Genomic DNA, 13,383 nt, shown 5'->3' on the forward strand with positions numbered 1-13,383 from the left:
TTGTGGGCTGCACTACAGTGAAAACCACACGATTCAGTTTGCAACCAAGCAGATTGCTACCACAGCAACAAGGCGTGCCACACTATCAGTACAGATTCTGTACGTTCTTCCATCAGAGATCCAGACCCAGCAGGCTTAAAAAGAACCCTGATTGGTCTACGAGGAAGCATTGTTTTTAAAAGCGCCTCTGATTGGTCAATAAGGAAGCGAAATGTGGATAACGCTCTTGTTTGCACTGGTCTGCGTTACAAAAGCTTGGTGGTTTATTACAAATTACTTGGAATTGCTCACTTTCACTTGCGAAACTCTACATAGAACGATCTGTGACAAGAAGTGACCTTGAAGTGACAACTGTGAGTTAATGTATAACTGTAATTTACTGTACAAGGTTCATTTCAGGGAGAGCAGGCCCGGGGGCCTGTTTGTGGTGAGCCTATGGAGGCCAGAGTGAAGATTAAGGCCGAATATGTTCTTCAGACTCGCCAAAACTTAGTGAAACTTTTTTTTTCTGCTAAGCAAAAAAAAAAAAAAAACTAGTGTGCTCCACTTTGATGTTCCCATTAAATGTGGCCCTTTTTGGCCACCATAGTTTCTCCATGGTTCCCTTCCTGTTGCCAAGTGGGACATGAGGAGATCTATTAATAGAGTGTTTCTTCACTGACGTGAGAGAGGAGAAGAACGGCCGTGTGCCAGGCATATCTGAATAACCCCACAACCACTTTACTCCCTCTCTCACAGCACACACACACACTCTCCCTCTCTCTCTTGCTCAGGTCATAGGAGGAAGAGTTTTGGGGCTTTGGTGCAGTTTCTAAATGCGTCCCAACTTTTTTTATGACTTAACTTAGTTGCAACTTTTTTGTTTCCGTTTCTGGGGCACGGACACCGCCGGCAATCAGCTGTGGAGTGTCTCTGCTAATGAAATCGTTATTGGGTAGATCTTTGACAGGGTGGTGAGGGGGTGGCTGGGTGGAGGTCTAATGCCACGTGGGCCTCCTTGTGTTCAGGGTGGGAGAGGACCTCCTCCATGGGGCTTCGCAGAGCCCACAGGCCCATCTGAGTGCCGGCTGGATCAGGTCGCCGGGGTTACGGCCCTGGAGCCCTGACCCTGTCTCGGTTACCGTGGGGACCGTTTGGGGGGGGCTGGTTGGTTTGGCGCGGTCGGTCGCCGTTCCTCCTCGCCCGACCTCTCGCCTGCACCACTTCTGCTCCCCACCAGCCCACAGCTGCTATTAATACGACACTAATCCCAGCTCCCCCTCTCAGCCGTGCGAGACTAACGCAATTACCGAGCCACGGACGGAGGAAGACATCATGGAGAGAGGGAGAGGGAGAGGGAAGGTCTTTGAGCACGCTTTCCTCCCGAGTGCTCTACGCACCATGTCACGGCTGACCGGAAAGTGGAGACTCGCCCTGAGAGGCTGTGGGATAGAAACGCTCGCACCTACCATGGGAAATGCAGTTCTTTGCACGCCGCTTTGGCGTAAAAGACTCGTCTGTCAAGTTGTCCATAGATGTGCTTGACAATGTAAAATGGGAAACCATTTTGTTAGTTCGTTTTCTTTTGTTTGTTTGTTTTTGTTGGGTTTTTTTTGGGGGGGGGGGTGCATTGCTTCTCACATAGGGGGGGCCACAGAAGGGGGGCGTGCTGTGACTGAATGGAGGGAACATTAAATTACATTATATTAATGGCATTTGGCAGAGCGACATACAGTTGATTAGACTAATCAGGAGACAGTCCTCCCCTGGAGCAATGCAGGGATAAGGGCCTTGCTCAAGGGCCCAACGGCTGTGCGGATCTTACTGTGGCTACACTGGGGATCGAACCACTGACCTTGCCTGTCCCAGACATGTACCTTAACCACTACGCTACAGGCCGCTACAGGCCGCCCCCGGAACAGGTGAGTCCAGCACCTCCTCCTCACCTGCAGACTGACTGACCGCTTTCGGCTGAGAGAGTTGCGGGCAGTTCGTTCGCTCGCTGCGAGAGCACCATTGCGCTTCTCTGGGTCTTTCCGGTCGCCTTGTGAGTTCAGCCAGTGGTCTTCTGGGGTTTGTCTGGACAGACAAAACAAATACTCCAGTCCTGTACGCTGCACTCCTCCTCGTGTTTAGAAGCAGCAGATGTTCCTGCTCGAGACGTCTCGGCTCCGGAAGTCTCCTTGCATCCGATGGGGGCTCGGCCAAACATTTGGGACCGTCTTTGGAGACTCCATCACCATCTCTGAGTTAGGAAGGGAGTCTTGTAGGGCCCGGATTTCCAACAGGGGCTCTGCTGGTTCCTTGGAGGGGGGTACTGTAGGGGGTCTCTGGAGAGACTTGATATGTAAAGACTGTATATAGATTTGGGGGAATATTTCAGAACTTTGTTTTTTAAATAAAACCAGATCCGGGGTTCGAATGTTTTTTTGTTTTGGATTCAAATACTTTTCTGCATTTGACTGAGCATGCCTGGTGAATTGGAACAAATCTGCTCCTCCTCGCAGACGCTCAAATGTGGCTAGCAAGATCAATAGAGCACAGAAAAGTATTTGAATCCAAAAACGAATTTGATTTCGAGCCCAAACCCGAATATAACCCTTCTTCACTGATGATGGGGGTCCTCCACATGGACGTCCCTGAGTCAGAAGGGGGTGAAAGGCCCTGTTTGCAGGAGAGCGTTTACTCTGTGCACGAGGAACGCCTCCCGCTTTGAAGAGTCTGCTGCATAAAGCCGTTAGCTTGTGGTTATGTAATTTGGCCATCAGCGAGAAGACTGAGTCATTGTTTCAGTGGGAGGCGGAAGGCAGCAATTGCCCCTGTCAGGGGAGGTGGGGGGGGGGGGGCAGGGGGCTGGTGGGCGGATCGAACGACAGCCAAATGAATGTCGAAAGTTGAATGTGTGGTTGGGGGGAGAGGGGCGGAGGAGGGGACATTAAATTTTATGTTGTCTTCAGGGGGGTGGGGGGAGGTTTTGGGGGGTACAGGGGGCCGGATGCTGCACCAGTGGCGAGACCCAGTATGAAGAATCGCACAAGAATGTACCACCGCTAGTCCAAGATCATCAAGAGCCCAGCCACAGCTCACAGGCAAGGGCTGCCAGATCAAATCCGGCCTGACATAATGTGCCTGGAAGGGCTTATCACAAGCAAACATCTTGTGTCTGAATGGCTTCTCACTTCTGCCAAGTTGCACCGCATCTATAGGAGCGCAGAGTGTCCCGTAATACGCAGTGTTAACCGGTCGGATATTGACTGTCCGACAACATGAACATGCGTCCGGTCCGATGTGGGATCGTCCTGCAATGGCGTTCTCGGGATCTAATGCGTCCCAACCGGCATCCTTTTAGACCGAGCGAATAAAGCGGATTAGGAAGGACATGGTCATGAACTGCCAAAGGCCCTTAGCAGTGACAGCAGTGACAACACTGACAGCTGACAGGAGGGCGAAGGCATTATCGGGTGATTCCGTGTCAGATCGACACACTTTTGGGCCGCGTCATCAACAGATTTTAATGAGATTCGACGTGCTGATTTGGCCTTGTAAGAAACCGCTGGAACCGAATTTACACTTTTCTCGGATTGTTGATCCGGGAGATATGGACTAACAAAGTTTGCACTGATTTGCGTAACTCCCTGACTTGACCTCCATTACACGTGTGTCATACAGAAATGGTTCTTGTATCTCCGTATAAGTCTTCACCAGCTCTATATTCACATACACTCACCGAGCACTTTATTAGGTATTTATTACACTTATTTTGTCCACGTCTACTGCTGTAGCCTATCCACCTGTTATGATGCGTTGTGTGTTCAGAGAGGCTCTACTGCACACCACTGTTGTCACGTGTGATTATTTGCGTTACTGTCCCATTTTGAATGCATTGTCCCCATGCCCTGTCGGTTAGAACCACCTCTCGCTCGTGTGGCTTTTGGGTCAGAGCATCGTGTGGCAGGGGTTCAGGAACTGGTCATGTGACTATGAGGTTCTGGGTCTGATACCCAGGTGGGGCACTGCTGTTGATCTGAATTGTAAACTTTGAAATCGCACCAAGCTCGACTGCAAGCGGTTCAAGCCACTCGGTGCCCCCAGTGTTTGTGGCGGCAGTGTAGTGGAACGGTTAAGCCTGGACTTGGTGGCGCAACAGGCTAAGACGCAGCAGACTTGCGGTTGCAGTTCGCTGCAGTTGCACTCCGGGGACCGGGGTTCAATTCTCGGTCCTGCCAAAAAGCCAAGTTTTGGCCGGCTCACGTGGAGCAGCATAATTGGCTCGCTGGTCCAGGGGGAGGGACTTGGCAGGGTTAGTAGATCGCCGCACAAAAAGCACCTCGGGCGCCTCGGAATCACGGCAACGGGCATGAGCCGAGACGTCTTGAAGAAGGCGTGTCGTTCTCGTAGGGCCACCGAGGGACGGGGTGTGGGCGGTGTATCTAATGCTAGCTCTAATTGAATTAGACAGGGTACAATTGGCTCCCAAATTGGGAGAAAAAAGGGAAAAATTATTTAATGTGGGCGGTGTATCTAATGCTAGCTCTAATTGAATTAGACAGGGTACAATTGGCTCCCAAATTGGGAGAAAAAAGGGAAAAATTATTTAATTAAGCCTGGACTTGTTACCTCCAAGGCCAGTTCAGTTCTCCTCCTTTACGCAAACGACCAAAACCAGGCTTAGTCTTTGATGCTCGTTTCTAGGTCTGATTGACAGACACTTCTCACTACATTACATTTTGGCTGACACTCTTATCCAGAGCGACGTGCAGTTGATTAGACTAAGCAGGAGACAATCCTCCCCTGGAGCAATGCAGTGATAAGGGCCTCGCTCAAGGGCCCAACGGCTGTGTGGATCTTATGGTGGCTACACCGGGATTCGAACCACCGACCTTGCGGGTCCCAGTCATGTACCTTAACCACTACGCTACAGGCCCCCACTAGCGCCACTGTGGTTGGCTCCAGCATAGGCGTCCCAGCCACCCTTTCAATGTAGTCAATGCTAACAATACGTCAATGATAAAACGATAAAAGTCAATCGAGAAAATGGTAGTTTGCGGTCAAGAGTTTTTTTTTTTTCTTCACGTCTCCCCATGCGCCGGGCCGCCAGCCGGCCAGACCCCGTTCCCCGCGGTAATGGGCTCACTTGCGCGTCTCTGCGACGGCTGTCGATGTTATCGCCGCGCTCCTGGCCCGGGCCGGGTGTCTGGCAGCGGCTCAGACGCATTTCCCGAGAGCGTCAGCGTCCGCTCTGCGTGACGGACACACACCGGGGAAACCGCAGTGGCCTGGCGGGGTCTGTAGCGTCTGTAGTGGTTAAGGTACACGCCTGGGACCTGCGAGGTCGGTGGTTCGATCCCCGTTGTAGCCGCAATAAGATCCGCACAGCCGTTGGGCCCCTGAGCGAGGCCCTTAACCCTGCATTGCTCCAGGAGAGGATCGTCTCCTGCTTAGTCTAATCAACTGTACGTCACTCTGGATAAGAGCGTCTGCCAAATGCCAATAATGTAATGTAATGTAATGTAATGTAATGTTAAGCGGTCAGCGGAGGTACCGGACTCTGACTCGAGACTCTGACACACACCACACCACACCTGCCACTTCCTTTCAATTGCATCACAGTTATACAGCTGACGCTTTTACTATCAACTTACAGTTGATTAGACTAAGCAGGGGCCAATCCCCCCCCGGGAGCAATGTGGGGTTAAGGGCCTTGCTCAAGGGCCAAACAGCTGCACTATTGTGGCTCCACCGAGGCTTGAACCACCAACCTTCCCGGTCCCAGTCAAGTACCTTCGCCACTAGGCGACTGGCTGTTCTCTCTCTCTCTCTCTATCATATCACAACTTCCTCATCCACCCTTCTAACTGCATGCTCACAGTGCACAGGAGGTTCCCTCCCTCCAAGGACCGTTGCCTGGAAGGGGCACTTGAAGTTAATCGTTAATTAATGTAATGCGGTGTCACGGCGACCGATAAACATCTCTGGACTCATCGTCGGCCGACGTGGACGTGGAGCCAGCAGCCATGTTGGACCGCCTCGCTAATACTCCCATTTCCCCTGATAATCTCATCAGCGGCGCAGGGCCAGGGCGGCCACTGCGTAACGCTACACCCAGAGCGCATCGTAAGTGGGGGAAGACGATCGCTAATAGAATGGAACTCGGGCTTCATCCATCATGAATGAATCCTGCGGTGATTACATCGCCCCGACGAACAATGCGATCGCTCTTTGCTCTACACGGTTTCTGAACAGAGTGCTGTTTTTTTACGTGGAGTGTCGGGCCGTTGGCGTGATAGGGATCGGCCGGATTTGGCCAATGGCAAACGGCAAGAGGTTTGTAAGCCAATCCAGGTGTAGCGAAAGCAGCCGGGACTGAAGCAATAGTCTCGGGAGCTGAAGAAGCTGGAAACGTATTCATGATGCATATATATTACCTCACATATGGGTATTAAAAACCACCCTACCACACCTCCGTATGGTTATTAAAACTACCCTTGCACACCTAGAGTGTTCTATGAAGACATGTACAACATGTAAATGTAAAAAGTGAGAGAAACTGCATTGAAATTTGCAGGTGGATGTAGGAACATGATTTTTATCGCTTTTAAAACTTTTTAAAACACTTTTAAGACAAAAGTTCATCTTGCCCCAGGGGCAAGAATCAGCCCTTTTTTTTCTTCCCATTTTCATAACTTTGGAGCTCTCAGACATGCACAATGTTCCAAAACCCAGCAGACCGACATCAGCCTCTGCTCTGAGCGCGCTCACTGGATGGCAGGTCTGCCGTTCTGTCTGGCTGTCGCTGTAGCCGTGACGACCCGCTTTCCGTCCCTGCCATCACAGGAGGGCGTGGCCTCGGGCTCTCTCTCTCTCTCCCGCCAAACCGCCAAGGGACAAGCTCCGCAACGGCCAGCACAGCCCGGCCCAAAAACACGTGTGTGTGTGTGTGTGTGTGTGTGTGTGTGAGTGAGTGAGTGAGTGAGTGAGTGAGTGAGTGAGTGAGTGAGTGAGTGAGTGAGTGAGTGAGTGAGTGAGTGAGTGAGTGAGTGAGTGAGTGAGTGAGTGAGTGAGTGAGTGAGTGAGTGAGTGAGTGAGTGAGTGAGTGAGTGAGTGAGTGAGTGAGTGAGTGAGTGAGTGAGTGAGTGAGTGAGTGAGTGAGTGAGTGAGTGAGTGAGTGAGTGAGTGAGTGAGTGAGTGAGTGAGTGAGTGAGTGAGTGAGTGAGTGAGTGAGTGAGTGAGTGAGTGAGTGAGTGAGTGAGTGAGTGAGTGAGTGAGTGAGTGAGTGAGTGAGTGAGTGAGTGAGTGAGTGAGTGAGTGAGTGAGTGAGTGAGTGAGTGAGTGAGTGAGTGAGTGAGTGAGTGAGTGAGTGAGTGAGTGAGTGAGTGAGTGAGTGAGTGAGTGAGTGAGTGAGTGAGTGAGTGAGTGAGTGAGTGAGTGAGTGAGTGAGTGAGTGAGTGAGTGAGTGAGTGAGTGAGTGAGTGAGTGAGTGAGTGAGTGAGTGAGTGAGTGAGTGAGTGAGTGAGTGAGTGAGTGAGTGCGTCAGTGCGAGTGTGTGAGTGTGTGAGTGTGTGTATGAGTGTGTCAGTGTGTGTGTGTGTGTGTGTGTGTGTGTGTGTGTAAGAGTGTGAGATATCCTCTGTGCTTAAGCAGCCAGGCTCAGGGGTAGGAGATTGACTACACACAGACACACACACACACACACGCACACTCCTGCGGACACACAACACCTGCGGACGCATTCACACACACTCACTCTCTCACACACGCACACACATACACACATATATATATATACATGCACACACACAAGCCTACAGACACATACACACATGCACACACACAGGTTTGGTAATCCAGGCTGAAGCAGAAACAGGTCGAGGACCCTTTGAGTTATTGTCCCCCTGGGAGCTGGAGGCTGCGTAGCCTGCTGATGATACAGTGATACTGGGACATCTGCTGCTGCTCTACAACACCTGAACACCTGTCCGTCCAGCTCATTATGCTGCTCCACACACCACCAGCTCCGCCAGCCCAAAGCAAACAAACACACTGCAGACTGCAGTCCCTGAAAACAAATGAACGCGCTACGTTTTCCGCTAGCCGAAAGCAAAATGAACGCACATTACATTTTCTCCAGGCAAACGCAAATTAACATGTTATGTCCTCTGCCAGTTGAAAGCAAAATAATACATTATGTTGTATGCTAGCTAAAAGCAAAGAAATCCACCTTAGGTTCTCTGCTAGTTAAAAGCGAATGTGTTTCGTTCTCTGCTAGCTGAAAGAAAAGTAATACATTACGCTCTCTGCTAGCTGAAAGCAAATGTGTTGTGTTCAAAATAATACATTTCATTCCCTGCTAGCCGGAGGTACACAACCATGTGTTACGTCCTCTGCTAGCCGAAAGCAAATGAACACACACTCCAGATGAAGCTCATCTGTTTCCAGAAGTGAGGAACAGAATAGAAAGGGTGTAAAAAAAGAGAATAACAGAAATATATTGGGCAGCAAAGGCAGACGCGTCCAAGGCCAAGCAAGAGACTATGCTTTTTACAAGTGGAGGTGTGGGGTCAGTCTCGAGTGGAATAGAAGTGCAACTGAAATGCAGCGTTGAGTGACACATCAACTTAAACCTTTTCTCCATCTCTCTCCGTCTCTCTCTTTCCCTCTCTCTCACTATATCCTGAGGACATTAGCTAGATGAAGATATGACTGGTGGTTACCATGGAGTCAGCAGCTTGTTGAGGGGGGTGTCACTACACCCTCCTGCAGTGTGTGAGAGACGGCGTCTGCACTGTTGCCTGTGGCCTGACCCGTAAGGAATGCCTGCTGCATTATGGGATATACGTGCTTGTAATCGGGGGCCAGCCCCGCCCACTCTGAGACCCGGCCCAATAGCATGGGAGTGCATGGGTTCCTGTCAGAGTCCAAACGGCCCGAAAACTTACCCTCCCCTCACTTCTAATTTACCCCCCCCCCCATATCTTGTGAACACACACCCCAAGTTTGGGTGGCGCACGTGTTTTGTGAACTGGACCTTAGGGGTGGGGGCTCAGGGCTGGTACTCTGTATAGTGCCTTTGTTGACCATCTTCTGAGAAAAGCGTGATACAAAATAAAATAGAATTATTTTAATTCACCTGCAACTACAAACCTGCAGGATAGATCCCTTGAGCTGAAGGCGCTTCGCCTCAACTGTATTCAGTAAAATTCCCAGTTGTACGAATGTTTAGCAGTATCTTAATTCCCTGGCGAAACGGACTGGAGTCTGCAACTCGCTGTGATGCACAACAGAATCAGCGCCCAGCATATCCGGACACGCCCCAGTCACTCAAATGATAACCAGGCCCTCCCACTCGAACTCTTGAAAAGCCGAAAGTGTCCAAATACGAAGCACGTGCAGTTGTGTCTTCAGTAAGGGCACACTCCTTTTCTGTCACTTCAATATAAATATATATATATTACAATTACTTTATATATTATAATAAATATATGATATATAAGACCCCTTAGATACATCATGACAGACCCCCGCCTGAAAATAAGCCCCTGAGATCTCCGCATCGGAGGGTACACGCCAGATTGGGATACAGCTGCGTGTCGGAGGAATACTTGATACCACAGAAGAAGAATAGGACATATTATTTACCGTTCTGGTTTTTCGTAACCGCCAATTAGCATGAAAAAGCAAGCCCCACCCACATCACTTGGCAGAACGAGTGTTGTAACCTTCTAAAAATAGACTTCCTAAATAATGCAGTGGCGGGCGTGAAAAAACTGTCAATTATTGAGTGGCTCTATTTTCTGAAAGGAGGAAGAAATAACTTTTTCAGCTGTAGTTAAAGTCTAGCATGCCTGGTAACCTGTCACTCCGACCGGTTAAAGACGACGCCCCCTCGCCGCCCCCCCCCCCCCCCCCCAAAAAAAAACAAAAAAAAAAACGACACACAAAATTAACTGACTGACCCCTCTAATCACTCGCTTTCATGTAATTCAATTTAGTCTGTTTCCTTGCCAATTATTTGTACTTCATTTCCAGTCGATATTGTACAAAACAAGTTTATATATATATATATATATATATATAAGTGACCCGTGTGTATTGAGAAATAAAAACACAAGGGGTTACAGTATGTCAGTCATTTCACAACCGCGTGTGTCTCGATGGATTATTCTTACTGTGCGTAATTCTTAATAGGATGTTGCTTCGAAATTACGGATTACTCTTTAAATCCCTCTCAATTCACTTCACAGATAATTACACGGCCTCAAAAAGGTATCCTCACTTGTGACTTCACTGAAGATCCTAATCCAGTTTTTTTATTTTATTTTTTTTTATCGTGGAAATATACGACCACATTTTAAAATACTATGTCACAGATTCCCAAGGTTGACATCAATCACACATTTATTTCATATTCTTATTGTCTCGTGCGAAGAGCCATGGATATATATATGCTCTTCTTGAACGCGTAGTACGTGCCGGCTCGCTAATCCACTGTTGACCACAGACCCCCCCATCTGTTGCTTACCTTGCTCCTGATTTGCCCGGAGGTGGACACTTTCCTGATGAGTTTCTGGGGGCCTTCTTGCTCTCCTTCGCTGTCTGAGGACTCGTCCGCCGTACCTGGTCCCCCCACGGCGCCGACGACGTGCTGGTGAATCCCGGCGCTGCCAATGCCCGCGGTGGAAGGGGCTCCCTTCTCCGGCTCCTGGTGGGTGGTAGAACAACACCACTCCGGATTAGGCTTGTCGCGGTCAGCCGCTCCCTTCCCCTCCGGGACGCGCGAGCTGGACAGCGGCTGAAAAGCGGTTCTCCTCGCCGCCATCTTCCACTCTCCGCTGTCACCCGAAAGCGATACTCCGTCGCTTATTCTACTTATTGACAGCGACGCTGGGCGCGTTCGAACCTGCCATGTTCATGCACAGCCCACCGCCTCCATGGCGCTTCCTCTCTAACGTTTTACGGTTGCAGTCTGCGTGCACCAATTCTGGGCTCTGCCTCCGCTGTCTCACCCATCTAAAAACGGGAGGAAATGTCCGTAGCAAACCCTAGTGGTTATTCGGAGAGGAGTCTGGTTTGAGGTGGGCGACAGTAGCCTACAGTGTGCGCGCTGGAGTTGCACAGTTCAGCAATTGATTTTAAGTCCGCTCCGTATCAAAGGTTTAAATGGAATAACAACTTCGTAGGCCAAGTTCAATACAAGGAATAATGGCAAATTATGTTGTTACAATTAATATGGGAACTCGTAAACGAATGCAATTAAATTCCATATTGTAGCATACTTCAGTTAAGATGCATCAGCTGCCGTCTGCTTTGTATTACTTATACATTCATTTTCATAATTGGCAACAATATATTTGCATGTACAGACAATCCCAGTGGTTTTTTATTTAACCGTATTCATTTACGGACCAGCAACAAACTAAGCACACCACAGTCGTGCGTATTGGTACGAACTGTTCCTAAAACTACACAATTGTTCATTGTGTAGGCTGGGCGATCAAAAGGCACAGCGTAACCCTGTTTAAACCAGTCTTCCTCCCCAACCCCTAATACTTTCTGGCGAGAAAAGAAGATTAGAATCAACGCGTAATGTATAGGCTTCATACTGACAGGGATTACTTGTGGTGGGAAACAAGGAATCATATTTAAAAACGTGCCCTGGCCCGAACAGCAGGGAGCTTATATGTTACGCTTATTTATTCTTGAATTATATTCTGTGAAACCACGCACGCATTGCCTACACTAAAGCCGACGATTTCCAGTGTTAAAGCAAGTCCGATAGAATCGCTACTGTACTCGGTCCATCTTGGACCCCTATACTCTCGTAGAGTTAAATGAACACTGAGTGTTTTCCGGCTTTATTCGGTAAAATTATGAATGTATATTCCATTCATTATTCACTTCTAGCCCATGCTCATATCCATTCGTTACATATGTATTTTATATTTGATATCGTCTAAAGTTAAAAGGCATCACAAACGCTATCGTACTTGTGTGTTTATAATTCACACCGTTCATTGCATTCAGGAAAGCATATACACTGCGCCGGTTTGCATACTCACGGTGAGGGGGATACTTTATTTCGGTCTCATATTTTGACACAGACCAGTTATGGTCAATGCATTAGAACTAGATACGAACAAGAAGGAATATTTAATAACGTAGTCCATTCATTTTATTTCCTATAATCCTTACTGCATTTCTCCGTCTGAAACGTGAATTCACTTTGTATGAATCGTAGTTGGTCTCAACAGTCAATCAAGGGCAGTAGGCGAGAGGCGACTGTCATAGTGCATTACTTTGATTATTTTGCGGTTTAATCACAAATATGCTACAGTTATTATTGTCTATGCAATCTAATATTCAGACTGGCATATCGATAATGTCACTTTTCACAAGTCTGTTGTTAACGACGACACAGCAAAAACGTCTGAAAGGCATGTTCTGGAGTTTGTGAGACTCAGTAACCACGGCCCGCGGGAGATACGTTGCCAAAATAATAACTGTTAACAACATTTCGAGCGCCGCAGAAGGTAGAGCAAAAAGTTCAGCAGACTTTGTTCCGGTAGAATACAATGATACTGACCAGTTCTTCCCACACGGGGCTTCGAGTATAGCGGTAGACATCTTCCATTGTCTCTTATCCGAATTGTCCGTCTTGTGGGGGGGGGGGAAAGTGAGCTTTGCGCGAAGGATTCGTCACTTGTTACCGGTGCCTTCTGATCATGAAATTGGGCATCTGACTCGTCCAGGACAGACAGGTAGCTGCTTCTTTTTTTCGCACCCTCCTTCGCTGTACCTCTCCCTCTTCGCTCGGCTCTTCCGAGGGCTGAACCTTCTCTCCACGTGATAAATGTCAACCCGTATAAGGAGTAGAGGCGATGTTCGTGACGTCATTCGTCCGTAGAAGACCTGCGAGCAATCCACCCCCCTCCACACACACACACACACACACACACACACACACACAACCGTCATCTGTGTTATTAGTTTGCGTGCGACGACTACTGTAAGAGCAAATGGAATAACGATCAGTAGCGTAGCAACTAAACTACTTTGAGTTTATATTTCTCTATTCTATTAACACTCAGAACTGCAGGGACGTGGTTCATGAGCAGTGCTACCATTTGCTTGCATTTAACAATGAGCTTTATGACTTGTATATGTGGATATAGGTGGGATTAATAGTTTATATAATTGCTACATGGCACCAGCCTTTAGTTGTGGCCTATTAATAGCCGCTGTGTGCAGAATTATGCCATTTGAAAAAATACCCTTGAGGCTTTTTATAGCTTCCATTCCCTTCCAGTCTGTAACAGTCTGCGTATGTAATCATTGCTGCTTAATTTGTTGTAACTGGGAAATGGCTAAAATTTGTGTTGCATTAAATAACCCTTTGACCCACTGCGG

At 48.5% G+C, this 13,383-nt stretch overlaps 1 protein-coding gene across 4 annotated transcripts in view; it reads right to left on the bottom strand.

Moving 5' to 3' along the window:
- Positions 1 to 12,771, bottom strand: part of dgkh (diacylglycerol kinase, eta) — a 61,216-nt gene extending 48,445 nt beyond the window's left edge. For 3 of the 4 annotated variants that reach the window (XM_061225469.1, XM_061225472.1, XM_061225471.1), the window contains exons 1-2: positions 12,560 to 12,771; positions 10,499 to 10,678 (exon numbers count right to left, since the gene is read on the bottom strand). In XM_061225469.1, coding sequence (XP_061081453.1) covers positions 10,499 to 10,678; positions 12,560 to 12,607 — 228 coding nt within the window. In that variant the 5' untranslated portion in view covers positions 12,608 to 12,771. Of the gene's footprint in view, positions 1 to 10,498; positions 10,796 to 12,559 lie in introns of those variants that run through there. The other variant, XM_061225470.1, reaches the window with a different exon arrangement.
- Between the last annotated feature and the right edge of the window lie 612 nt (positions 12,772 to 13,383).

The sequence above is a fragment of the Conger conger genome, chromosome 17 (assembly GCF_963514075.1).
Source record: "Conger conger chromosome 17, fConCon1.1, whole genome shotgun sequence".
In the NCBI taxonomy this organism is placed as follows: domain Eukaryota; kingdom Metazoa; phylum Chordata; class Actinopteri; order Anguilliformes; family Congridae; genus Conger; species Conger conger.